The sequence below is a fragment of the Sus scrofa genome, chromosome 13 (assembly GCF_000003025.6).
Source record: "Sus scrofa isolate TJ Tabasco breed Duroc chromosome 13, Sscrofa11.1, whole genome shotgun sequence".
In the NCBI taxonomy this organism is placed as follows: domain Eukaryota; kingdom Metazoa; phylum Chordata; class Mammalia; order Artiodactyla; family Suidae; genus Sus; species Sus scrofa.
This window is the reverse complement of record NC_010455.5, coordinates 34211237-34236874: the sequence shown is the minus strand read 5'-3', so window position 1 is coordinate 34236874 and position 25638 is coordinate 34211237. Positions and strand designations below refer to the sequence as shown.

General features: G+C 54.5%; 1 protein-coding gene across 4 annotated transcripts in view; it reads left to right on the top strand.

The window, feature by feature from the left end:
- The window catches only part of POC1A (POC1 centriolar protein A), an 80216-nt gene extending 71225 nt beyond the window's left edge, over positions 1 to 8991 (top strand). For 2 of the 4 annotated variants that reach the window (XM_021068878.1, XM_021068877.1), the window contains exon 11: positions 8319 to 8991. In XM_021068878.1, the coding sequence (XP_020924537.1) occupies positions 8319 to 8417 (99 nt within the window). In that variant the 3' untranslated portion in view covers positions 8418 to 8991. Of the gene's footprint in view, positions 1 to 1179; positions 3324 to 8318 lie in introns of those variants that run through there. The other 2 variants (XM_021068879.1, XM_021068880.1) reach the window with 2 other exon arrangements.

Sequence of the window (25638 nt, the reverse complement as noted above, 5' to 3'; positions counted from 1 at the left end):
GTACTTCCCGAAGAGAGCTAATCCTCATTAGAGGTGGGGGCTGGGATGCAGAAACGCCACAGAAATCCTATATCCCTGAGATAATGTGAAACAGAAACATGGACCTGTGGGCTCAAGGGACAAAAGCTCATTTTGTCTTGTTAGCAGCAGACTGTGGAGTGACAAGGGGGGGGTTAAAAAGACAGTTTCTGAGCCCAGAGGGGTTGGGAGGAATTTCTTTAGAAACTTGTTTTTTACGTATCAGCTGTGTGTGATCCTGGACAAGTTAACATGTCAGACGTCACCACGAGTGGGAATGGCCACTCCTTCCCCTCCAGAGTTCAGCTTTTAGTCCTCACCTATTTGGCCTGAGTTGGGGAGGGGAAGGACAGGGCTGCTTCCTGGACTCCAGCCCTACTGCATGCACCCCAACTTCCCGCTAAGGCCAGGAGGCTTCCTCCTTCCCAAGACCAGCTGGCATTGGCCCCTCAGGACTCCATCCTGCCCGCCCTCCTCTTCTTCCTCTGCCACTCCCTCAGGCCCACCAGGTCCAAGGCCAAGCTGGGGGGAAGGTTTGTTAGCAGCCAGCCAGACTCATCCCCAGAGCTGGGGTGCCCCAGGGATAGCACTCAGGATCTGGCACGTGTCCTTCCAGCACTCAGTGTGCGCTGATGATGCTCCAGGAGCCATGCTGGGGAGCAGGAAGACAGCGGTGAACAAGAATAGCCAGAAACCCCGTCTTCGTGGGGCTGGCACTCAGACTGATGGCTGTCAACAGGCCGCTCAAGGGCCAGCATTCACACCACTGACTCCAAGGCCCCTGTGCCACAGATCTTCAGGCACTGGACAGAGGCTGGGGCTGAGGGGCAGAGCTTTGGGTGACAGGAAGAGCTGGGAGCTGGGCCAGCCCCTCCAGTCCCCCATTCACCCTGGCATGTGGCAGAGGGCTGGCCAGGGCATCAGCAGCAGGCCAGGGCCCTGCGCGTGTGTGCATATATACCGGGAGAGCTGGAGCCTGCAGGAGATGAGGTAGAGCTGGGCAGGCGCTGGGCCCAGCAGCCCCGCTTTGTTTTGATAGCTCAAAGACCCCACAGCAAAGAGATTCCCCTTTTATTGCATCTGTTTTAGATCTTTGGAATCTCAGTGAAGTCAAAACCATGCTACAAGGGAGATTAATTCCACATTTTTCCATCTTTGCAGTGAAACCAAAGGAAAGTTAGACATTCTGTGCGGCACAGCTGAGACAGGGTGTTGAGCCAAGGACCAGCCCCTGGCTGATTCCCGCAACCTGGCACAAGTGCCCCCAGTGGTGTGGCTGGGTGACTATGCCGTCTTCCTGAGACCCAGGACACCTGGGACCCTCTGCCCTCCAGGAATCTGGCTTCTGTGTTGGGACAACGGGCCTGGGGTGTTTCAAATCAGTTTCAAATCAGCTACAAGCCTGGAAATGATTAAAAGGAACTTTCCGTCATAGGAGAACTTTCAGAAGCAGCCAGACCATCACGTGCCCTGATGGCTCAGACCCCTCAGACCCTACAAGGCATGACCACAGGCCACCTTCTTTGTGGCTTTATCAAGCCCCGTCTGTGCTAGGGGCCCCCAACAACCTAGAGCCCAGGAAGCCCTTGAAAGCCAGAGGCTCTCAGTTGCTGCATGTGATGGGCGGCTGACAAATGTGTGGGAGGGGACAACGATTTTCCATGGGTATCTGTGGCCCCTCAGGGCTTTGTACAAGTTATGGCTCCAGTTTGCCCTCTACATTTGCACATGGGATACGTGCAGGAGGCCTTCAGTGAAGGTGGTAGTAGCAGTGGCTCTGGGAGGAAGAGGTCCAGCCTGGGAACTCATCATGGCTGCCTGGGCTCAGAGGGTGCACCTTGGTCTGTCCTCTGAAGTGCCAGTTCACTCCGTCCTGCTTGATCCCTTGTTATGAGCCCAGGCAGCCATGATGAGTTCCCAGGCCAGGCCTCTTCTCCCAGAGTCCACTCTGGAGCCAGTGCTTGGAAAACTGGCCACAGACAGGCAGGAGCCCCATCCTCCCTGGCCGGACCTGCTCAGACCTGTGGGTCTGGTGGGATAGGGCCAGGGAGTGGAGCCTTCCCCCTTCCTGTCCCTTTTTGGCTAAGGGCCCTGGGCCCCTCCTCCGTCTTCCTTGTGGCCACCACACTCCCTTCCCTGTTCAGTCCTGTAAAGCCAACCACACAGGCCTCTTAACAGTGCCAAGAGTGTGCTGGGTTGTTTTTCTCTGCCTCAGGGCCTTTGTACCTGCTGCACCTTGTGCCTGGAACACACTTCCTTTGGTCCCTCTTGTGTTGTCTCCTCACGAAAGCCATCTGGGCCCCCTGTCCAAGAACTGGAGCTCTCCTCCTAGGTCTACCCGCCCTGGCATCAGCTCCAGAGCAGGAGAGCCAAGTCAGCAGCCCAGACTCCATGCGGAGCTCAAGTCCTATGGGCCAGACCAACACACCTTGCTCCTTTTCTCCTTGCTTCTCCCTAAACATAGAGTGAAAGAGGCCTAAAAAGGAGGCAGAATGAGAACTAGGGGGAAAGAGCTGAGGAAAATGCAGGACAAGCCCACTTCAAGAGGAAACCATGCCAGGGAGGAAAAAAAGGTTGGCAGGGCTGAAAGAAGCGGAGGGCATGCCAATAAGGAAGTGGGGGGCTGGGAAGTGGGTAGTCAACAGGAGGAAGGGCCACGAAGAGAGGCCCACAGAGTCCCTGAAGGGACTGCGCACTGCTTCACCAGGCCTGCAGGCTGCTCCGCTAGGGCGACTCGTACCTGCCCCTGTTCTGCTTCGTTCCACCACTTCCGAGGCAGGGGTGATTTATTCTCTCAGGGAGCACTGGACCCTCGCCTCCTCCATGCACTGCTTGCACAACTCCTCCCGGGACCCGCTCGGAGCCCGCGGGAGTATTAGGGCCTGGGCCCCTCACAGCTTTGGAGTCAGGTGGAGGCCCTACAGTCACACGTTGGCTTCTCAAGGCATCAGATGCATGAGGCTCCATCACACATGTCATGGGTGGAGGCTCTGTCCCACAAAAACCAGTTTGGACCCTTGGTGGGCATGGGGGACAGTGTGGGAGCTGGGCTCACCTGCTTCAGATCACGGAGCCCCATGGGAGTGCAGACACCTGATGCCTCAGTGCTGGTAGAGGGAAGACATCTGAGGCCACGAAGTTCAGAACCAGGGCTCTGTCGAAATGTCCCCCATGTTGTCTTTTCTCCTGGTTGGAGTTGGGGGCCCTGGCTGCCAGATATATGGCCAAGGACTGGCATTTTGGTGCAATCTCTTTGGGTGTCACTACAGTTCACAGGGGACTGAAAATAAAAGCCTGTCACTTTATTTTTTTTTTTTTTATTTTTCATTTTTGTCTTTTTAGGGCCGCACCCATGGCATATGGAGGTTCCCAGGCTAGGGGTCCAATCAGAGCTATAGCTGCTGGCCTACACCACAACCACAGCAGGGTGGGATCTGAGCCGCATCTGTGACCTACACCACAGTTCACGGCAACGCCGGATCCTTAACCCACTGAGCGAGGCCAGGGATCAAACCTGCATCCTCATGGATGCTAGTCAGGTTCATTAACTGTTGAGCCATCACGGGAACTCCACCTGTCACTTTAAAATGGGCTATTTTTACACCACACTCAGAAGGCCCTTCAGGGCATCTTGTAAAAACATCTTACACTGTTGAACTGTTGTAAGAGAGTGTTGCCCCAGTAGGAGACAGAGCACAATGTCTCCTCTCCCCGTAGCAGGACAATCAGGATTTGAACGAGATGGCCTTGCTGAGCCTTTCCCAGGGGGATCTTCCCTGGAGCACTCCCAAGGCCGAGTCACTGTGGGAACCCTAGTCCCGGCCCAAGCTGGCCTCTCCCATGCTCTTGGGTTTCATCCCAATGCCTCCAGCATCCTCTTCCCTGTCAGGTCCCTGGGTTGGGCAGTCCCTCCATCAGTACCTACTGAGGGACCAGGTTTCTTTCCAGGGGGTTTCAGTAGCATCACTGATAAGGTCCTGAGCCCTGGACAGGGGTCCCCAGCTCACCCACGCTGGATTGTCTTCTCCAGCATCCAGGGGCTTGTGGATTCACTCACTGCCCTCTTCTTCTCCCCTCTCCCTGCATTAATGAGGATGATCTCAGAAACAATAACCCTGCTGCTGGCCCTGGCTTCTTCCCCAAGCACCTCTTGCCTGCCTGACACTCTTAGGCCTCAGAGGGGCTTCACCAAGTCCAGCGTGGTGCCCATCCTCTGCCTCTCCTGTAGGGCCATCCTCATCCCTTGTTCTGGGCCTCGGGGAATGCGTTCTCTTTCTTGCCCCCCATCTGACTCACCACCAGATGGTGTGGTTCATACCTCATGGATATCTGATTTTTTTCCACTTTTTTTCTTATTACTCCTCCTCAGTCCAAGCACCATCATCCTCTCTTCGTTTCCCCTCACCTCCATCACGCCTAACCACAGCCACACAGCCACTCCTCAGACCATCCCCATATAGCAGCCAGAGGGGTCTCATCCCCCTTCAGCCTCGAACCCCCAACAGAGCTTCCTGTTGTTCTGAGACTGAAGGAGCTGCTGCCACGTGTGGCCTCCAGGGCGTGGGCCCATCGCCTGCCTCCTCTGAGGCCCCTCTCCTGCTCCTTGCCTCCTACCTCAGGGCCTTCCTGTCCTCTCTCTTGGTGAACTCCTCCTCGATCTTCCTTACTCACTTCCTGGGGTCACCTCCCCTGGCTCTGACCAGACCTCCCCTTTCTCCCAGCACACCCTGCTGGTCTGCCCAGCTGCTTGGTGTGTGCCTCCTCAAAGCAGCATACACCCTGCGGGCCCAGCTGAGTCTGTCTGTATCTTTGTCACCCTGGATGTGGCACAGGCCAGCTTGGGGTGGTGCCCACGGAGAATCTGAGTGGAGAGTCTAGGGCCAGGGTCAGCAAACTTTTGAAAATTTATTGTATTGAAGTATATGGTTAGTTTACTCTGTTGTATTCATTTCCACTGTACAGCCAAGTGATCCAGTTACATACACAGTGTTCTTTCTCGTACTCTTCTCCATTATGGGGCAGACTTTTTCTTAACAGTAAATATTCCAGGCGTTGTGGACCATGGTGTCTGTCAAAACTACGCAACCTGCCGTTGTAGTCAGAAAGCAGCTATAGACAATGCGTAAGCCAACGGGCATGGCAGTAAAACCTTATTTACAAAGATAGGCAGCAGGCCGAGTGTGCCAAACCTTGGTCCAGAGAAACAACAATTCATTCAACGGCAAACAGGGGTGTTTCTAAAGGGAATGATTTTCCTTGAGAAGGGCTGTGGCTTCCTGGAAATCGCTGCTAACAGTGGGAAGTGGTTCTGAAACAAGCCCCCAAGTGGCCCTCTGACAGGTGTGACTTTGAAGATGAAACTTCTGGAACCCCCAAGATGAAGGCTGTGACCCTGGGAGGCAGACAGTGATGGGCAGGGGGTGACAGTGTCCAGCATGGAGTCTGAATTCTGCTTCCTGTTGCTCTGATTCTAGGAGAAAGGTGCCTTGTTTAAAGTTGAGCCCAGTCTTGTGAGCAGTTAGGCAGCAGTTACTGGGCAAATGCCCTAGTGCGTTTGGGGGCTGACCACTTATGCTGTCATGACACAAGCGCCCCGGTGAGAGAAAGCATCTAAAACAAGGTGTCGGGGGCGTTTCTCAGTGTACATCTCTTAAAACGTCCTTGTCATTGTGTCCCTTTTGTCCCTGTAATATTGCCTCGTCATAGCTCAAAAATGGGACTTTTGTGATCGTTTCAAACCTAAATGTTTAACTAGATAAGAGCCTGCTTCATGGGCCTTTGGCTGCCCCGATAGGAGCCTTTTCGTCACTGGGGAAGCCCTTTCCCAGGTGGAGGGAAGATGTGCCAGCGCATCGGAGATTGGGGTTTCCAGCTTCACTTTTATTAGGAGCGAGAACCATTTCCCAGGACAGTGAGGTCCTCTGCTTTAATGGAGTGGGGTTATTAAGACAGATGTGTGAGGCAGAGACCGCCAGACGGTGTTCTAATGTATAGAAATCCAAAGGGGGTTGGGGTGGAATCCTCTCCCTGTCCCATCCTTCCAGCTCAAAGGGGGTTGGGGTGGGATCGTATGTGACTGGGACAAGCCCAGTGGACTTAATCCCTGAATGGTGGCTGCCACTCAGCATCTTGGCAGAGGAGGCTGGGGACACAGGGAGTTGGGGAAGTAGAGACCAAACACAGATGGACGCGAGTCTTCCAGGAGCTTGCCTAGGAGAGGAGAAAAGCTGCAGGTTTGAGAGGGCTGAGCTGTTTTTCAGCCCATTTTGTCTATAATGTGATATGAAGCATCACCTCACAGCTCCCAAAGGAAGGACCCTCAGCTGGGTCAGCACCCTCCATTCAGGGGGCGGGGGTGAAATAGGTGATGCTTTTCTGTTCAAAGAATGTTAACATCATCAAATTTAACAGCCATATTTCTACCAAACTGAAGTACAGGCCCCCACGGCACTAAGTGGAGGCCTCATGAAACGCGTGGCGCCCCTGGTGTTGACATTGGCCTGGCACCCACTGCCTCCACATTTGGAAATTTGGTTCCTGTGAAAGAAAAATTTAAGCGTGGGGGTGGGGGTAGGGGTGGGCAGAAGAGGAAAAGCTGACTGGCTCCCCCACTGGGGCCTGGAGTTCAGGGCCATCGGAAAAAGTCTGGATGCAGAATGGTTTTGGAGCTTGGTACAGTTGTGAGTTTCACAGCAGCCAGTGGAAACTTCCAGGAATGCTACTCTGGGCCTGCCGGGGGCTGTTTCCGCTGCCACTTTTACGAGATCAGAGCCCCTCCACGGCTGGCCGGCCAGCACAGGGGAATGTGACTATCTCTTTCAGCTCAGCTCTGCCTCTCAGGGTGCAGTTCATATTCTACAGGCAGCAACTTTTCAGACTCTGTCCTGTGCCCCGGGGCTCAGAGCCCTTGCAGCCCGGCCAGCTCATTTAGAAGAGGAGCCAGCCGCCAGGAGGAGCAGCGTCCATGAGTGGCTGACATCCGTGCGAGATGCTATGAGAATTTATAGCAGCATTAGAGGGGAAACTCCTTTCCAAGCTGTTTCAATGTTTTATTAAATGTATGAGAAAAAAGTTTCCTTTCCACTGGACCAAGGCCCAGAGCCTCTGTGGAGCCTCAGGGAAGGTGGCAGAACCTCTTGGGCAAGCCCACAGACAAACAGGTAAAATTAATAGAAAGTTCTGTTTCTGAATCTGCCCCTTTTGGATGCCTGTAGGCTGCACAACACAAGAACCAAGCCTGCTTCGTTCACAGGGGGCTCCCCTGGGGCGTGGATCGGGACCACACTCAACCAGCCCTTGATCAGGGGCATGAGTGACAGGCTCGGCCCCAGTGGCCAGCGTGGGTCATGTTGCGCGAGTGGTGGGGTGGGCATGTGACTGGTGGGGCCGGCCGTGCAGGGAGTACTTGGGGGCAGTGGGTAGCTCTCCTGGGAAGCATGTGGGCTCCAAGACAAAACTGCCCCTCTGCTAGCACTGTTCAAAGCCAGAGGAGGGGAGTAGGCTTTTACAGCCTCTTCTGGGAGCCGCATCTGCAAGAACATGGCCCTGGGTCATGAAGCTTATGCAGCCCCAGGGGCTGAGGGCATTTCGCAGGCCAGGAGCAAAGGCTCAGCCTTGAGCCAACACAGCAGGCATTGTCATGGTGGCCAACATGGTCAGTCTAACAAGTGCCAGGCATCATGCTGTCACCTCACTCTCCAGGACTGCTGTGAGCTTGGCGTTGTCCTTATTACAGAGGAGAAAGTGAGTCCAGAAACAGGGAGCTAGGGCCTAATCCCCAGATAGCACATTCTTGCAGTGGTCCTCAGTGGACTCAGGCAGAGGCCCTCCTGGGCTCAGGGGACTCACCTCTCAGTCTGGGAAGCCACCCCAGGGCCTGAGGTGTGGGCAGGCCCCACATAGGTCCCCTTCATTTGTGGATGCAGTTTTCTCACCTTCAGAATGGAGATAGTTGATGGTCTCTGGTTGGTTATGGACAGAGCCTGACCCAAATGAGAAAGTGGTTCTACCTGGAACTCTGGTCTAAATGCCAGACCAGCAGGACTGGGGATTCCTGACCCTTGGTTGTCTTGGGCCTGCTGCCTGCTCTCCCTCACTGATGTCCTTCCCCAGCCCACAAATATCAGACAACCGGCAGGAGTGGACATGAAGACCAGAGTCGGGGCGTCAGGCCAGAGCCCTAGGTGGGGAAAGCTGGCAGTTGTTCAGGGGACTGAGCCAGTGGAGCAGAACTGGCCGAGGGCACCCCAGGGCAGCCTGGTAGCCCCTCCATTCTCTGAGCCTGACCATTTATTTTGCAGACAGTCTCCATCCTGGAGCAGCGGTTGACCCTGACAGAGGACAAGCTGAAGCAGTGTCTGGAGAACCAGCAGCTAATCATGCAGAGAACAACACCGTGATCGGGGGAGCAAGAATCAAGAGCTCGGTTGATTTTGGGGGGTGGCAGGCCTTGGGGTTTGTACTGTGCGGCTTGGGCAAATAAATACAGGGGGTTCAGCTCTGGGAAGCACATCCCTCCCCAAGTCCCAGGGGTCCAGCGTTCTGCCCCCCATCCAGAAGGAGGTGGGAGGGGCCATAGGTAGGGCCCACACAGGCACAGCTGGCCACTTTTGGTTTAATGTGCAGCAGCCACTTGAAAATGGTTGCTCCCTTGGAATCCTGAGGAGCCCTAGGATGGCAGCGCCCGTCTCCACTGGGACTGGTCAACCTTTCTACCGTATGACTGGTTTTTCCTACCCATCCCAGCGTAGAAATGGACTGCTTATTGGTTGGATGAGCCAGGGGTTTCCTCGTAGTCTGACGGAAAGCCCACCTGAGTCTGATTTATCCATTAACAAGCACTGGGTAGGGGCAGGGGGGTAGTGGCTTTGCAGTGGTCTTGATTTCTATCCCACACATGTTCACTGGGGCGTGGTGGCTTCCTCAGCATGCATAAGGGCAAAGGAATCTGAACATTAAAACAAACTTTATGGAGCTTATCGTCAGAATGGCTTGCTGTGAATGAGACCTCCCCAGGGCCCGTAAAGGGGAATGAAAATGGCAACTTGGGAAGGCCCCTGCTGCGATCACCTCTGAAGCCCAGCACACGGTGTTTGCAGGGATCTTGCGGAGCACGGACAGTGGGAGCTCCTGCAGACACCCCCTCCCTCTGGCTGGCCTGGCTGGTTGCCTCACCTGGTACCTGAAGGCCGCCTCCTTTCCACTTGCGTGAGGGTTCCATGGGCTGCTTCCCCCACATCTTTGCCAAAAGGCCGAGCAAGTGTCCCGTGTCTCTGGGTGTCCTCCATGCCTTCTTGGGGCCCAGCCAGCCAGGGAGGTATTTACCCTGCCATACACCTGCTGGCCCAGGTGCTGCGGGGTGGGGACGGGGGGGGGGGGGGTGGGTGTTAGATCTTCCCGAGAGCTGGCAGCTCCAGGCAGCAAGTGAGGTTCCCAGCCTCTGCGGCTGCCCGGTTCTGAGCAGAGCCAGAACACCTAAGCTTGGGCTGACAAGAGGTAGCCCGAGTTGAGTCCCAATCAACAAGCCTCGGGAAGCCGCCCCTTCCAGCCGAGTGGTAGGGAAGCTGCAGTCTGGGGTCAGGCCTCAGGAGCTGCCTTTGGTCTTCTGGTAGGACTTTGACATGGTGACATAACCTCTCTGAGCCTCAGGTTTGTGGGTCGGGTGGTGGTAGTAACCACCCCACCAGGTGGAGATGAGGTCAGTGTTGCAGCTGGTGCTAAATGGAGGTTCCTGGCTCCTCAGCTCCACCATTCCGTCTAGGACGCTGGGGCCTGCATAGGTGGGGAAGAGGCTGCTGGCTCAGGATGTTCTGGAGGTCTCCAGGGACCTGCTCCCGTCCTCCCACGTGGTCCTGCTGTGTAGAAGAGCCTGGAAAGCCTGCTGGTCTAAATTGTCAGGTAAGACCCTCAGCTGCCTTGGGAGGATGTGGGCTCACCACCCCTGGAGGTTTTTAGGGAGTCTGGGCAGCCCTAAGCCGCATTGCTCAGAGGGTACACAGCTTGTGGGGCCAGGCTTGTTGCCCCCTCCCATGCTGGCTGCCCCGCCCCTGCTGTGAGGCTCCTGCCTGTTGTGGCCAGCAGAGCTGGAGCTCCCAGGGGTTGGGGCTCTAGGGACTTGAGCAGCCAGCCCAGGGTGAGGTCACCTCCAAAGTCAGAGATGGTGCCCCTTGCTGGGGACACCAGGACGGGAGCAGGGTCTGTCTGCAAGGCATTGTGTGGCAGCTCTGCTCACACACCAGGCAAGGGTTGCCGCCCACTCTGTCTTCAGTTTACACCAGAACTGAGTTTTGAATTTCTCTCTGAAGCCCACCTTTTTCTGTGGGAGAAAGTGGGGATTTGAGGGTCTGCTAGGGATTTGGGAGATGGCCTGGGAGGTAGCGGGGTTAGTTGTATGTTCCACGAGGAGCCCCACCCCAGCTCTCAGATGTAAACATCCAGACGGGTACTCTCCCAACCCCACACACCTTGTCTGATGGGACAGTATCAGCGTGTCCTGGGAGAGGCCAACCTGGGCCCTCCCAGGTGGAGGCGGGCCAGGTCCTCCTGTGGGTTTGCTGGGACACTCACGCCTGGCCTGCCTGGATGGAGCCACCAGCCAGACCTGGCTCTGGGGAAAAGGATGGTGCTTGGAGAGCTGCATTTGTCTTTTAAACAACCCAGGGTCCTGCCTCCTCCAAGCCTGCGGGGCAGCGTGTAGGACCAGAGCTAGGGCGCTCAGGCTCTCATTTGGCCACGTTCTTACCCCAAGAGTTCTTTTTCTTGTTCATCTGGGGCCTGACCCAGGTCCTCACTGTTCTGAGAGTCTAGGGCTACCCTGCATCTGGGGGAGAAAGGAATGGGGTCCTAGGGTGCTCCGACCGCTCCAAGGACTGTCTGTCTAGCCTCAGTTCTGCCCCCTTCCCCAGTGAAGGTGTGGCAGGACCTCCAGCTGGGCAACACTGGGCTGGTGATGGGCAGGACTGGCTATAGGGGCCTCACAAGCAGAGGAGAAGTGAGTGTTGGGCCTGGGGGTGCTCGAGGCGACTTGGCCCAGGCTGGGTGTCACATGGCAGAGCCTTTCTTGTCTCCCCAAATGACACTCCCTCCCCGGTAGCCTGCCCCCCCACCCAGCTCCCCTGTGGGCTGGGCTCTTAGCAGTCCCCCACTCCTGCTGCCAAGCGCGGAAGCAGCCCTCTGGAAATGTAAATGCCTCAGCTCAGCCGTCATCTCTCCTAATTTTGGATTTTGGTAACTGAGCTCCTAGAAAACCAAATTGCAGGCTCTCCCCACCCCCCGCCCCAGGAAGATAAGGTAATTAGGATAAGGGGTCTTGTTAGGCTACATCTGAGTGGCAACTCCCCATCACGCATCCCCCCAATGCCCTTCTTTACTGACATGTGAGATAAAAGGACAGGTGTCTGTGATGTAAATTGCCATATCCTGCCTGCCCGTTGCCAGATTCTCAGGGTTCCAAGGATGAATCTGCACCTCCTGCTGGCAAACTGAGGGAGGCAGGTCAGGTGGGCTGGACGACCAAGCCAGAAGGAAGGAACTAAGTCCAGCCCCTGCCCGTGGCAAGCCCCCCACCGCCCTTTTATTCCTGAGTCACCACCCCCAGGTGCACCTGACAGGCTAAGTGTCGATAGGTTCCTGCAGGCCTCTGTCCCTCCAGAGACACACGAGCCATAGAGCCAGGCTCTCCTGGAAATTCTGCCATCCTCCCACCCAGCACCATCCCTGTGCCTCGGTCCCATGATCTCCACGGAGGTGGGCTGCGTGACAGCAGGCTGCCAAGAGGCCAGATCAGTGGAGTCAGGATCACTCTGGGAGTCAGGGGCCTCTGACTCAGAATCCAAATTCTGGCTCTGTCCCCCTGCTAGCTCCATGGCCTTGAACAAATCCAATAACCTTGTAGAGACCATTTGTGAGCTCGTGCCTGTCTCTTGGGGAACACGAGGCACCTGGAGCAAGATTGCGGTCAGTGTGCACCTGGAGGGAGGCTTCTGGCCGGTTACACCCCTTCCCTGGAACATGACCCGTGTGTCCATCCATGGGGACAGGGTCTGATGGACCCAGAGTCCTTCTGGCTCTGAAATACTGTGTGGCCAGAGTTATGGTCCTTGATCTTGTGGCCCCTGCTACGGTCATCCCCAGTGGTGAGGGGGGATTTCACCTGATGAGGCGAAACCTCTAAGGCGACCTCTTCTGCTGTCACCACTCGGACCAGCCCAGGCTTAGGGGTGGGTGTTTGTGATTGCCGGGAATCCCGGAAACCCAGCCCGCTGAGCAAGTGAGAGTGTGGTGAGTCACACTGGCCCTACTGTCCTCGCTCCCTGTCATTAACCTCATCTTCCAAAATGATTTGCTCAAGAGGGGCCCCAGATGGCTCCAGCCTTAATTGGTGTGTGGCCACTAAAGGAGAACAGAAATCAGCCTCGGGTGTTCTCTCCAAGCGCCCCTGCTCTACCCTAGCCTGCCAAGGAGGGAACCATCTTGCCAAGGCAGCCAGGGTAGGGTGGCAGCCCTGTTCACTTCCTGTGAATGCCACCGCCCTGATATAGGGCCTTGTCCTGCTGCCGGGTGGGCTCCAGCCCACCCCAGCCAGCTGCCCTGGCACCCTGGGCTCACTTGCTTGGCCAGGAGAGGTCTCTCTGGAGGCCTGGGACGTGGTCCTCACAGCCATGCTCAAGATGACACTGGAGCCAGGCCAGGGAGCCTGGGGCAAAGCCATTAGGAAGCTTTCTGGGCCAGCCCCTCCTCTGGCTGGGAGCTTCTGTGTGGAAACACTCTCTCAAGAACCTATTTATAGAGCAAGGCCAGGCAGTGCTTTCACTTCAGGTGAGGCCACCTCAAGCCCCGTTTGCCTGGGTGTGCGGCTTGTGGAAGGAACCCTGGCTCCCACCCACTCTCCTACCACCCATGAGAAATCTGATGCTGCTGAACGAGGAACCTGGGCAGGAGAGGAAGCCACGTCTTCCTGCAGCTTCCCTTTCCCAGTCCTAAGCTGCTCTTTCAGGCGCAAGGGCCTGTTTCTGAACGTGAGACTTTAGCCTTTCTCGTGGGGGTCCAGTGGGCAGAGGCCTGGCCTACAGGGCCCAGGCCTGTGTCAGCAGTGTCACTCAGCCGTGCAAACTGACATGAGCCCGTGTCCATCTCCATTCCACCCTAGCTGGGCACCCGGACTCAGCTTTGGAACGGAGACTGACTTTGGAAGTGTGGCCATCCCTGAGCTCCTGGGCCCCCGTTCACCCAGCCCCTGTGGTTCTCCTGGTCTCAGGCCTGGTCGAGGGCGTATGTGCCCTGCAGATGATCTATTCAACTGGCCTCCACTCCAGACCTCTTGCCCTGGCTGGGCTCAGCCCAGGGCCTTATCTTGACCTGGCAGGCCCCTCTAGAACCATCCAGCTCCGCCAGAGGCTCCTATGGTGCCCCACCCCACCTCTGCACTGAGCCCCTCCAACTGACCCCAGCCAGAGACCCAAGGACATGCCCTCATGCCCCAGGTTGGGATGGGAGCACTGATCGTGTTCCCCAGGGCCAGCAACACCCCCACCCCACCCTCAGCTCAGCCCCCAGAATCCTCGATGACAGCTGTTCTGGATTGGCTCCTCAGAAGCCTCTGAAACTTGGAGCAGGAGAAGCAATGTAATTAGTCTTCCCAGACCCTCCAGGCAGTAGCTCACATGTGCCTGCTAACTGGAAACAGAAAGTGCTTTCTGTCCAGAGGCCTGGGCTGCTGCTGTGAAGCTGATCTTTGCTCCCAGGCTTGCCCTGGTCCTGGGGTGGGGTCCAGTTCCCCTAACAGTTGGGGTGTGCTTCGGAATAGGGGCATTCATGAGGCCCCACAAGGATGCCCTTGCCCCTTGGGACGCACGTCCCAGAGTCTCCCTTGGGATAACCACCTCTGGTTTGGGGGAACATCAGCTCTGGAGGCCCCTCCAGTGAGGGAAGGGGGCCTCAGGCTGGGGCAGGTCAGGTGAGTGCCCTTCCAATAGAGCTCAGGCCGTCCCCCAGCTCTGTCCCCACAAGGAGCTGGGACCTGTGACAAGTTGTGTTAGTTTCAGGTGTACAGGAAGGTGAATCAGCGTGTGTGTTTGTTTTCCATCGCCAAATAGTCCCTCATTTTATTGAATAAACAATTTAAAATGTTTGAATTAGTACATAGCTACAAATTTATTAACAGCAATTTCAGTGGGAAACAAACTTGTAAGAACCACAAACCAGGCAACGTCTGGTTTGATGTATATGTCTGTTCTTTTTCAGATTCTTTCGCCTTGTAGGCTATTGTGAAATATTGACTAGATTTCCCTGTGTTACATGGAAGGTCCTTGTTACTTAGCGATTTTTTATTTTTATTTATTTTTTTTTTTGTCTTTTGTCTTTTTTGTTGTTGTTGTTGTTATTTCTTGGGCCGCTCCCGCGGCATATGGAGGTTCCCAGGCTAGGGGTTGAATCGGAGCTGTAGCCACCGGCCTACGCCAGAGCCACAGCAACGCGGGATCCGAACCGCGTCTGCAACCTACACTACAGCTCACGGCAACGCCGGATCATTAACCCACTGAGCAAGGGCAGGGATCGAACCCGCAACCTCATGGTTCCTAGTCGGATTCGTTAACCACTGCGCCACGACGGGAACTCCTACTTAGCGATTTTGTATACAGTAGTGTGTATATGCCAGTCCCAACCCCTCAACTCCTCCCTCCCTGCAACGGTTCCCCTTTGGTAACCATAAGTTTGGTTTGGAATCTTTTGAGTCTGTTTCTGTTTTGTGAATAAGTTCTTTTGTATCATTTTTATTAGATTCCACATATTAGTGGTCTCGTATATTGTTTTTCTCTGTCTGCTTTACCTCACTTAATAGGACAATCTCAAAGTCGATCCATGTTGCTGCAGATGGCATTATGTCATTCTTTTTTATGTTTGAATAATATTCCATTGTGTATATACACCACAACTTCTTTATCCATTCCTCTCTCGATGGACATTTAGGTTGTTTCCATGTCTTGGCTATTATAAATAGTGCTGAAGTGAACATAGGGGTGCATGTGTCTTTTGGGAATTAGGGCTTTCTCTGGAACTATGCCCAGAGGTGGGATTGCCGGATGATATGGTACATCTATATTTAGTTTTTAGGGAACATTCGTAATGCTCTCTACAGTGATTGCACCACCTTACGTTCCCACCAACAGTGAAGTAGGGTTCCCTTATCTCCACACCCTCTCCAGCATTTATTATTTGTAGACTTTTTTGCAGGGGAGGGGGCTGTGCCTGTGGCATACAGAACTTCCCAGGCCAGGGATCAAACCTGTGCCATAGCAGTGACCTGAGCTGCTGAAGTGACAATGCCAGATCCTTAATTCGCTATGCTGCAAGGGAATTCCTGTTTGTAGACTTTTTGATGTGGCCATTCTGAATGGTGTGAGGTGATAACTCATTGTAGGTTTGGGTTTTTTTGTTTGTTTGTTTTTCGTCTTTTTAGGGCCGCACCTGCGGCATATGGAGGTTCCCAGGCTAGGGGTCAAATCGGAGCTGTGGCCGCGGGCCTACGCCAGAGCCACAGCAACTCGGGATCCGAGCCGCGTCTTTGACCTACACCACAGCTCGCGGCAACGCTGGATCCTTAACCCACTGAGCGAGGCCAGGGATTGAACCCGCAACCTCATGGTTCCTAGTCGGATTCATTTTCGCTGTGCCACAAAGGGAACTCCTCATTGTCATTTTTGATTTACATTTCTCTAATAGTTAGCAATGTGGAGCATATTGTCATGTGTTTTTTGACCATCTTTATGGCTTCTTTGGAGAAATGTGTATGTAGCTCTTATGACCACTTTTTTAAAATTTTTAAAAGTGGGTGTAGACTTGAACTGTTGAATTAGTTTCAGGTGTACATCAAAGCGAATGAGTTATACGTGTGTGTGTATATATATATAATGTATATCTGTTCTTTTTTCCCCATATAAGTTTATTACACTCTATTGAGTAGATTTCCCTGTGCTATACAGTAGGTTCTTGTTAATATTCTATTTTATATAGTAGTGTGTATGTGTTGTTCCCAGCCTCCCAATTCCTCTCTTTCCCCCCATGGTTTTCCCTATGGTAATCATAAGATTGGGTTTGAAATCTATGAGTTGGTTTCTGTTCAATAAATAAGTTCTTTTGTATCATTTTTAATTAGACTCCAGAAATAAGTGATCTCATATGATATTTGTCTTTCTCTGTCTGCCTTATTTCACTTAGTATGAACATTTCTAGGTCCATCTATGTTGCTGCAAATTACATTATTTCATTCTTTTTTATGGCTGAGTAATATTCTATTGTATATAGAGAGCACTTCTTTATACGTGGCTCTTTTGATGGACATTTAGGTTGCTTGCAGGTTTTGGCTATTGTTTTGTTTCTTTCCTTTTTATGGCTACACCCACAGCATATGGAAGCCCAGGCCAGGAACTGAATCCAAGTCACAGCTGTGACCTATGCCACATCTGTGGCAACACTGGATCCTTTAACCCACTGCCCTGGGCCAGGGATCAAATCCGCACCTCCACAGCAACCTAAGCCACTGCAGTCAGATTCTTAACCCACCGTGCCACAGCAGGAACTCCTGTATTTAGTTTTTTAAGGAACCAATATACTAGTCTCCATGGTTGTTGCACCAACTTACATTCCCACCAACAGCGTATAAGGGTTCTGTTTTCTCCACGCCTTCTCCAGCATTTATGGTTTGTAGACTTTTTGATAATGGCTATTCTGACTGGTGTGAGGTGATACCTCACTGTAGTTTTGTTCTGCATTTCTCTATTAGTGATGTGGAGCATCTTAACTGGTGCCTTGCAGACATCTGTTAGTCTTTGGAGAAATGTATTTATATCTTCTAAGCATTTTTAAAAAATTTTATTGGGGGTATTATTGACTTAGAATGTTGTGTTAGGAGTTCCCATCGTGGCTTAGTGGTTAACGAATCCGACTAGGAACCATGAAGTTGCGGGTTCAATCCCTGGCCTCGCTCAGTGGATTAAAGATCTGGCGTTGCCGTGAGCTGTGGTGTAGGTCGCAGATGTGGCTTGGATCCCGTGTTGCTGTGGCTCTGGTGTAGGCCCGCGGCCACAGCTCCGATTTGACCCCTAGCCTGGGAACCTCCATATGCCGCATGTGCGGCCCTAAAAAGACAAAAGACAAAAAATGAAAAAAGAAAAAAAAAAAAAAGAATGTTGTGTTAGTTTCAGATGTACAGCAAAGTACATCAGCTATGTGTGTGTGTGTGTGTGTATCCATTCTTTTTTCCCATATAGGTTATTACCAGTTATTGAATAGACATCCCTGTGCTATGCAGTGGATTCTTTTGAATTATCTATTTTATACAGTAGTGTGTTTATGTTATTCCTCTCTCCCTCCACCATGGTTTCTGCTATCATAACCATAAGATTGGTTTTGAAATCTGTGAGTTTGTCTCTATCATTTTTATTAGCTTCCACATATAAGTGATCTCATACGATATTTGTCTTTCTCTGACTTATTTCACTCAGTATGATCATCTCTAGGTCCATCCATGTTGCTGCAAATGGCATTATTTCATTCTTTTTTTATGGCTGAGTAATATTCCATTGTATATGGAGAGCACATCTTCTTTATACATGGCTCTTCTGATGGACATTTAGGTTGCTGAGTAATATGCCATTGTATACGTGTACCACATCCTCTCTGTCCATTTTTCTGTTGATGGACAGGTAGGTTGCTTCCGTGTCTTGGCGATTGTAAGTAGTGGTGCAGTGAACATTGGGATGCATGTGTCTTTTCAAATGACGGTTTTCTCCAGGTATATGCCCAGGAATGGGATTGCTGGATCATATAGTACTACTGTATTTAGTTTTTTATGAACTTCCGTAGTGTTTTCCATAGTGGTTGCACCAATTCACATTCCCACCAACAGTGTAGGAGGGTTCCTTTTTCTCCACACTCTCTCCAGCATTTGTTAATTGTAGACGTTTTGATGATGGACAAACAGTACTCATTTTAGGTTTGATTTGCTTTTCACTAATTATTAGTGATGTTAAGCATCTTTTCATGCATTTTTGGGCCATCTGTATGTCTTGGAGAAATGTCTTCTGTAGATCTTCTGAACTTTTTTTATTCCATCTATTTTCAACATAGCAGCCAAAGTCAGCTAAGCCTTAAGATTAAAAAATAATTAAAAGAAAACTTCTAAGCTCTCTTATGCCATCCCTGCTCAACCCCTTTTATTGGTTCTCCTTCCTCCTTCAAGTATATACCACAAGGCTCACCTGAGCCAAGAGGCTGTACTCAAGCCTGCTTATTCCCCCATCCCCATCTCCTACCACCTCCACCCTCTACTCATGCCCCTCTAACTTCACCAGCCTCCTTATTTTTCCTACGCACACCAGGGACACTGCAGCTCCAGAACCTTTTCAGCTGCTCTTCCTACTGCCAGGAATACTCTGAGTTCACCTTTCTGTGCCTTGGCCTCCTCATACATAACACGGGCTGAGAGTGGTAGTGGCCTCACAGGGCTGCTGGAAAGCTTTGCTGGGAAGTTCACACAAAGCTCAAAGAACAGGCTTTGTCCCTGCAGAGCTCTGGTCCATGGCCTGCTAAGGTGGCTGGAGGTGAGGGCTGAAGGGTTGGGCCCCGGCATCGGAATCCTACAGGCCAGCCTGCCCGCCACAAGGCCCTCTGCAGGCTCAGCCTTGGTTGGCTGCCTAGAAACCTGGGGCTCAACCAGTGCTCCTAGAAGGGGGATCCATCATACCTCGTGAGGCCCTCCGACTCTGCTCCCTAACCGCCACAAGCCTCTCTCACTGGACATTCCACCCTACATGCCCACATGGCTCCTACCTTGCTTTTTCCTAATGAGGCTTCCAGCCACCAGGCCAACCTGGGTGCTCAGACACAGCCGCCGCTGGGCAGCCAACCCCCATGCCGGGCCTCCCTACCTATCCACTAGCCCAGAGCGGCAAAGGGCAGGGGGGGCATGGCTGACAGGTCAGTGGCCTTGCTGCCCCCAGGGCTCTCTGATGGGGGAGGGGCAGCTGGACTCAAATGAGCATCTCCCTGCCACCTAGCAGGCTGGCTGTGGGGAGACTTCCTTGTGTCTCCAAGGGTCCTCCCACCCAGGTGACTCTATCCACCCTTCCCTTAATAGCACAGAATCCCAGTCAAGCTGGGCCAGGGATTTGGGGCTTTTTCTGCCTGAAGGAAGGAGTGGGCCCTCTAAGGGGTCTCTCCCACTGCTCCCTCCATGGGCTTTGGGCCTGGGGGCCTCCTGCAGGGCTGGGGGCCTGGCAGCCGCCTTGTGGGGGTGGGCCCAGGGCTTCTGGGGAATAGCCTTCCCCTCCTCTCCCCTCCCCTCCCCCTCCCTCCCCATCTTCCTCCTCCAAACACATGTTTCCAATCCCTTCTCAGGCCCCTCTGCCCCCCTCCCCAGCCCCTTCCCATTTCCTCTCAGAGGCCTTGGCTCGCATGTGGAACTCATTAGGAGACCCTCAGGGCTCGTAACCCAACTCTGGCCTGGGCTTGGGGAGGGGGCCCTGTCCACAGCCCCCATGCTAAGATGCAGCAGCCTCCCGTCTGGCCTTGAGCTGGAGACCAGGAGAGCTGATCCTGGTCAAGTGCTGGTGGGTGTTGGTTGGGGGGAGTGTGGCCAGGCGTCCGGCTTATCTCTATCTGGTGCCCATTTAGTCATCCTGGCCTCCCTGGGAGCCCACCGTAGCTTCTGGTCCTACTGCTGCAGCTGGACCTGCTGGGGCAAAGCAGCGCTCAGGGCACCTGGAGCGGACCGGAGCGGGGTTTGGGGCTTCGAGCAGCTACTTGGTGACCCTCAGCTTCTCCTCTGAAAATGGGAAGGGACGTCCAGGGAGGAGAATGTAGTATGAGCAGCCACTGGGCGACACAAGGTCATTTTCTCTCCTGAAGGTACAGTCCCATGGGCTGAAAGTGGAGGTGATGCACAAAGCTGGTGCTGTGGTCTTTGGGAAATGCCAGATGAACAAACTAGAGCCAGCTATATGCCTGCAGGACTCTTCAGAGCCCGTAACACCCGCCTGGGCTATGCAGCTGGGCCACGGAGTTTACAGTGCTTCTCAGACTGCATTTGACCACATGACCCTGTTTATTGAGGTCTCCCTGGTGGGCCTATGGGTCCCACTGTGGACACCTCTCAGGAAGAGCCCTGAGGAGGCAGCAGGCACGGATCAGAGAGCCCTTATGGGAAAGGCTCCCTGAAAGTCAGAGCAGGAGCTGCTGTTTGCTGGGTCTGAGCAAAGGGTGGGAACTGAATGGTGGTGACAGCTAACGGAGGGGGAGGCATCAGTGGGCTGGTGTGGTGGAGACTTGGAGTTAGGAGCAGACTTGAGCTGTGCCAAGACCAACTCCCATTCCCTCCCTGTCCTTCCTTATGCATGCTGGTGGGTGGTGTGGGCACAGAGGCAGAGGCTGGTGAGTAGGGCCTTGCCCCATGGGGTGTTGGGAGTGTCCACACGCCCCACATCAGCCTCAGGACAGGGCAGCCGCCAGCTCCAGGTGCAGAAGAGGTGCTGCCTCCTCCGTCTGTTTCCCTTCCTGTTGGGGCCAGCCTCTGCTCAGAGGCTGACACTCTGCCCACACTCCCTGGCACAGCTGCTCACAGCCCCCTCCCCTGCCCTTTGCTCCAGGAGCCCTTCCCACCGGGGTCTTGCCTGACCCTGGGACCCTCTCCCCAGCGTCCAGGCACAAGAGGGCTGAGCCCTTCACGCACATGTTTCCTCCTGCCTCACAGCAGTCTTGGGTGGGGTACTGTATCCCCGTTACACAGAGGAGGAAGCAGGCCTGGAGAGGAAAGCTGGTGGTGGAGTCAGGATTCCAACAGCTCTCACTCAGGTTCCCCAGTCTCCACCCATGTCCCTGCACACCGGGCAGGCTCACACCGTGGTTGTCTGAGGGCCACATCGAGTGGTCCTTCTGTGTCCAGTGCAGCGCCATGCAGGTGCTCAGCACCTGACCTGGTCTGGTCCACGTGCCAGACCAAGGCCACTCGTGCTGCCCGCAGTGTATGGGGGAGGTTGGGAGTCTGTGCCCAGCCCCTTAGGCCAAAGAGGCCCTTCCCTCTGACAGTGCCAATGCAGAACCTGCCTGGCTGCCCCGCGCCCTGGGAGTTAGGGTAGGCAGAAGGAATTGCCCTGCTTTATAGATGGAGAGGCAGGGGCACCTTTAGGAGCCACCCACTCCACAGCAGCTCCCCAGATTCAAGGGTTCCGGCTCCCCGCTCCCTGAGGGCTACATGTCCTGGGAGTGATAATGGCCTGGGGAGTCCAGCCATTCCCCAGTATGAGTTCTTGGGTCTGGCCTGCTGGATCTGGGGAGGTTTGCACAGAGGGCTCCAGCTCTGGCCAATCTGCCCTCTCCATACCTCACCCCCTAGGGCTCAGGCCAGAGGATGGTCCCATCTGGCAGTGGGGGTCAGGGCAGTGCTGGATTCTGATGGAAAACGGCATATGCCCTGGCTAGGGGCAGGGAATTGGGCAGGGGGCCTTAAGGAGAGCTGGGCCACACCGTCCCTACCTCAGAGGGCCCGACTAGGAGCCCTGAGAGTTCACTGGCCCATCTTATCTCCCAGAGGACCCTAGTCTTTGCAAGGAGAGTGTCCCAGATTTGGGGCGTGTGCCCCTGTGGCAGGAATAGGGCTGGGTGGGGCCAAACCAAGCAGGGGAGCTCCCCAGATGGTATCCTAGTGCTGCCACACATGCCTTCCTACCTAGGAACCCTGCCCAGCCAGCAGCAGGGGCTGCTGGACAGCTGAGCCCACGTGGGATGGCACTGGGCCTGAGACCTGGGTTGGGGGTGAGCATGGAGGCTTCAACCCAGCAACCTCGTGTCAGAGCCAGGCCAGGTGACTCCCAGACCATTTCACCAGCCTCATCATGGTCACATGATCACCATTACTGTCACCATCATTGCCTCATAGGAGGGATTCCTGAAAAACAGGGCTGCGTGGGCTGATGGGGAGGGGACCAGACAGGCCCGGGCTGGTGGCAGGCAGATGCTAATGAGGCAATTAGACCTGGCAGCTGCAGAGAGACCCACCAGGCCCCACCCAAAGCAAACCCAGCCCAGGTCCCCCACCACATCCGCCTGTCAGGTGCCCTGGGAATTCCCAGCCTCTTCCACCCTCCCAGCCTCAAAGGTTGGACTGGCTTTACTGTCAGGAGCCTGCCACTGCTAGCTCTCCTAATTGAAAAACCATAGCTGGTTTGACAAACATGGGCCAGGGCACCATCCCCGACTCCATCACTGCTCCTTGCCTTTGCTTTGGCTGGAAGTGCCTGCCCAAGACGCCCTCCTGCCCCCCATCCTTGCTCAAACCAGCAGAGATGGCCTCAGAAGGATTAGAAGCTTCAAGCAGGAGGCCAAGGGTGATATGGTGGCCAGAGGCCAGCAGCTAAGGACTGTTGTCCCCCAAAGCCCTGGCTTCCATCCCTCAGAGCCCCAGGTGGGCCCATGAGGTGCTGCCCACAAGCCCTGAAGTATCAAAGGGGAGGGGAGATCAGCCCAGAGTGAAGATGATTCTGAGGAGAGGCTTGCAAGAGGAAAGGCCTTCCCCCAAGACTCGGGTGGGGAACCAGCATACCCAGGCTTACTAGAGTCATTTTCCTCTGTCCTTTGCGTTCCTCAGAGCCCCAAGGAAATCAGAGCCAGCCGCCTGGTTTCTTGGGGCTGTTAAGCTCCTCTATGGATGGCCTCTGTCAGCAGAAGGGGCTCCCCTGTCCAGCCCAGCTCCTCTTCCAGGTTCAGTGAGTAGTGTGCTTGGGAGACAGGAGGCTTCAGAGCAGGGGAGGGCCAGGGCTGACTCATATTCTCAAAAGATCCCCCTGGCTGCTGCATGGGGATGGAGCAGAGGGCTGGGAACTAGGCTGGTGAGATGGTCCAGCAGAGAGATAGGAGGGCCTGGACTGTGTAGCAATGGTGGGCAGATTCTGGGTTGTGGGAAGGATTAGCCATGGGTGCCTTGGAAGTCAAAAGAACATGAGATAGCACATATGCCAGTTGCAGGATATAGCCCCCTTCTCCTTATGGGGTGAGTGGTTTGCCCATGTCCCAGTCAGACTTTCCCCCACCCTGTCACCCCAGTGATGGGAAAAAGCTGGTAGAGCAAGGGGTTCCCTCTAGAGCCTGGAATCACAGCATCAGCTGGGAACCCCTGGGCTGGGGGAAAGGAGCTCTGGGTTCTTGGTCTGGGGCCCAGCTCCCTGCCACAGCTGGGGTTGTGATCATAGGCTTTAGTTTCCCCATCTATCAACCAAATGAGTGGACAGCCCTCCCAGGACACAGGGCCAGAAGGAAACAAGACTTGAGACTGTCAGATGTGCTGCTCATCAGTAAGCTCACAGGGGCTGTGTGTGTGGGAGCCCCAGGCAGGCATGTCCACCCTCCCCCAGACCACCTTCCCACTCCCCATTGTTTATGTGTTTCCTTCCCATCACCTAGGCCACCATGACTCACCCTAGGCCCAGGGGGGTGAGTAACTGGTTGGGGTTGGAGGTGGAGCCAGGCCCTTGGGCAAGACATTTCCCTTCCTGGGCCTCTGTTTTCTCATCTGTAGAATGGAGAGCCAGACCCCACTCTGTTCATCTCACTGGGGAATCTGGGGCAATGCAGGGCTGAGGAGGTGAAAGCTGCAGTGGTGTGAGGGCAAAGTGGGGTATGGCCTTTGCTGGGACCAGGCATACTTAATATTAGTCCCAAGGTAGCCGTGAGCAGAGCTTGAAATGTTCACTAGCCCAGGCTGACCAGCCCAGCGGACCCCCAAGCTCTTAGGGGAACCCCATGCCTGAGAGAGTCTGGAGCACAGGGTAAGCGGGCCATGAGAAAGGCCTGGCTGGGCCCCAGACTCCGGGTGACATCTGGGTGAGGGGCTCCAGTGATGGAAGGGGGCTCACACAGGAGACATTGCAGAGTGGAGGCTCGGGACCCAGACTTGCTCCATCCCGACCTCTGCAGGCTCAACTGCCTGTAAGTGGGTAGGGGGTGGAAGATGCTGGATCCTGGAGGGAGGATTTGGACAGCCTCTCCTGAGGTTAGGCAGGCTTCCTGAGGCTGGGGCCCCTCACAAGCTGGAGACAATTTCAGAGGGTGGGGGCAAACAGAAGGAGGAAGTGTGTGGAGGCAGGGGCTCTGTGTCTGGGGCACCAAGGAGGAAGCAGGAGGTAGGGTGAAGTGAGCTGGGGGTAGGGACAGAGAAGCCATAGCTGGTCTGGCTGTCAATTGAGACCTTAGCAAATACATTTTATCTCTTTTGTCTACCACAATCAGCTGGTCCTGCCGGCTTGGAAGGGTTTTGAGGCCAGGGGATGGTTCATCAAGCACCGTGATTGACTGGTAATACCTGCCAGGTATGGCATGTGGCAGAGCGGAGAGCCTGCATCGTGTCTCCCTCACTCAGCCTGGCCCCAGTGGGCTGATGTGTGGCTGGGAAAGGCATACTCTCAAATGAGTGGCTGCAGGGAATCCACCTGGGGAGGTTGGCCGAGGGCTGGCAGTCATGTTAGCTGGCGAGCAGGGAGAGGGAGGACCACATCTGTTTTGAGCCCTCTGAAGTCTCACTTCACCACCCTGCACACTCATCATGCAGGTGCTCAGAAAATGAGGAGCAGAAATAGGGGAGGCTCCCCCCCAGACATGGCTCTCTTCACTCTTCTCCTCTGCCTTCTCCAGGTGGCCTTGGGCAGTTCCCAGATCTTCTAGGCCCTGGCTCCCATCCTGCCAGATCTTGTCCTCTGATTTTCCTGGGTGTGACCCTCTCTCCCACCTGCTTCCCAGGGGCGCTGTCCTCCTACCCACTCTGCCCAACACCTGCGCAGGGCAGGGGAAGGATGGACAGGCAGCAGCTTCCCCCAACCATACTGCCATCACCCAGGGCCCAGCAGCCCTGCACTGGGAGGTAGGCAGGGATGGAATTCCATTCCATCCAGAGCTAGTGTCACAGAAATCCCAGTCACAGCCAGTAAGAGTATGCCCAGTGGCCAGAGAGCTAGGGGAAGGGAACATGGATTCCACCAGCCAATAACAGCCCCACTGAGCTACCTGCCTGTGGGAACCCCTCCAAGAAGAGTGCCAGTGCCGAGACATACAGGATATGTGTGCATGTGTATGATATATTTCTGCACTCAGGCATAGGTCTGTATGTGTATTTCCGCACACACACATTAAGAGCCTGTGAGCACATGTGCATGTATAGGTAGATTTTGTGTGTGTGTGTGTGTGTGTGTGTGTGTACATGCTACACATGGATGTGTACAGCCAGGAGTTCTTCAGGGCAGGAGAGCTGCCAGGCCTTTCATAGTCTACTCCTGGCCTGGCTTAGACATTACTGGTCCTGACTGCATCCAGGCAGGAACCTCACTAAGGGAAGGGGGAGAAGCTTTCCCAAGGTTCAGGGGCAAGCAGGGTGACCCCTAGCCTGAGACTCAGACAGGGCTCTGATGTTACATGACCCCCAGCCTGGTGGAGCTGCCCTGGGCAGAGGTGGCATGGACTAGAGTGCCCAGCTCCAGCCACAGTCCCCGCCCACCTCTCTTTATTTCTTTTTCTTCTCTGATTGCCATTGCTAGGACGTCCAAAATGATGTTGAATAAAAGTGGTGAGAGTGGACATCCT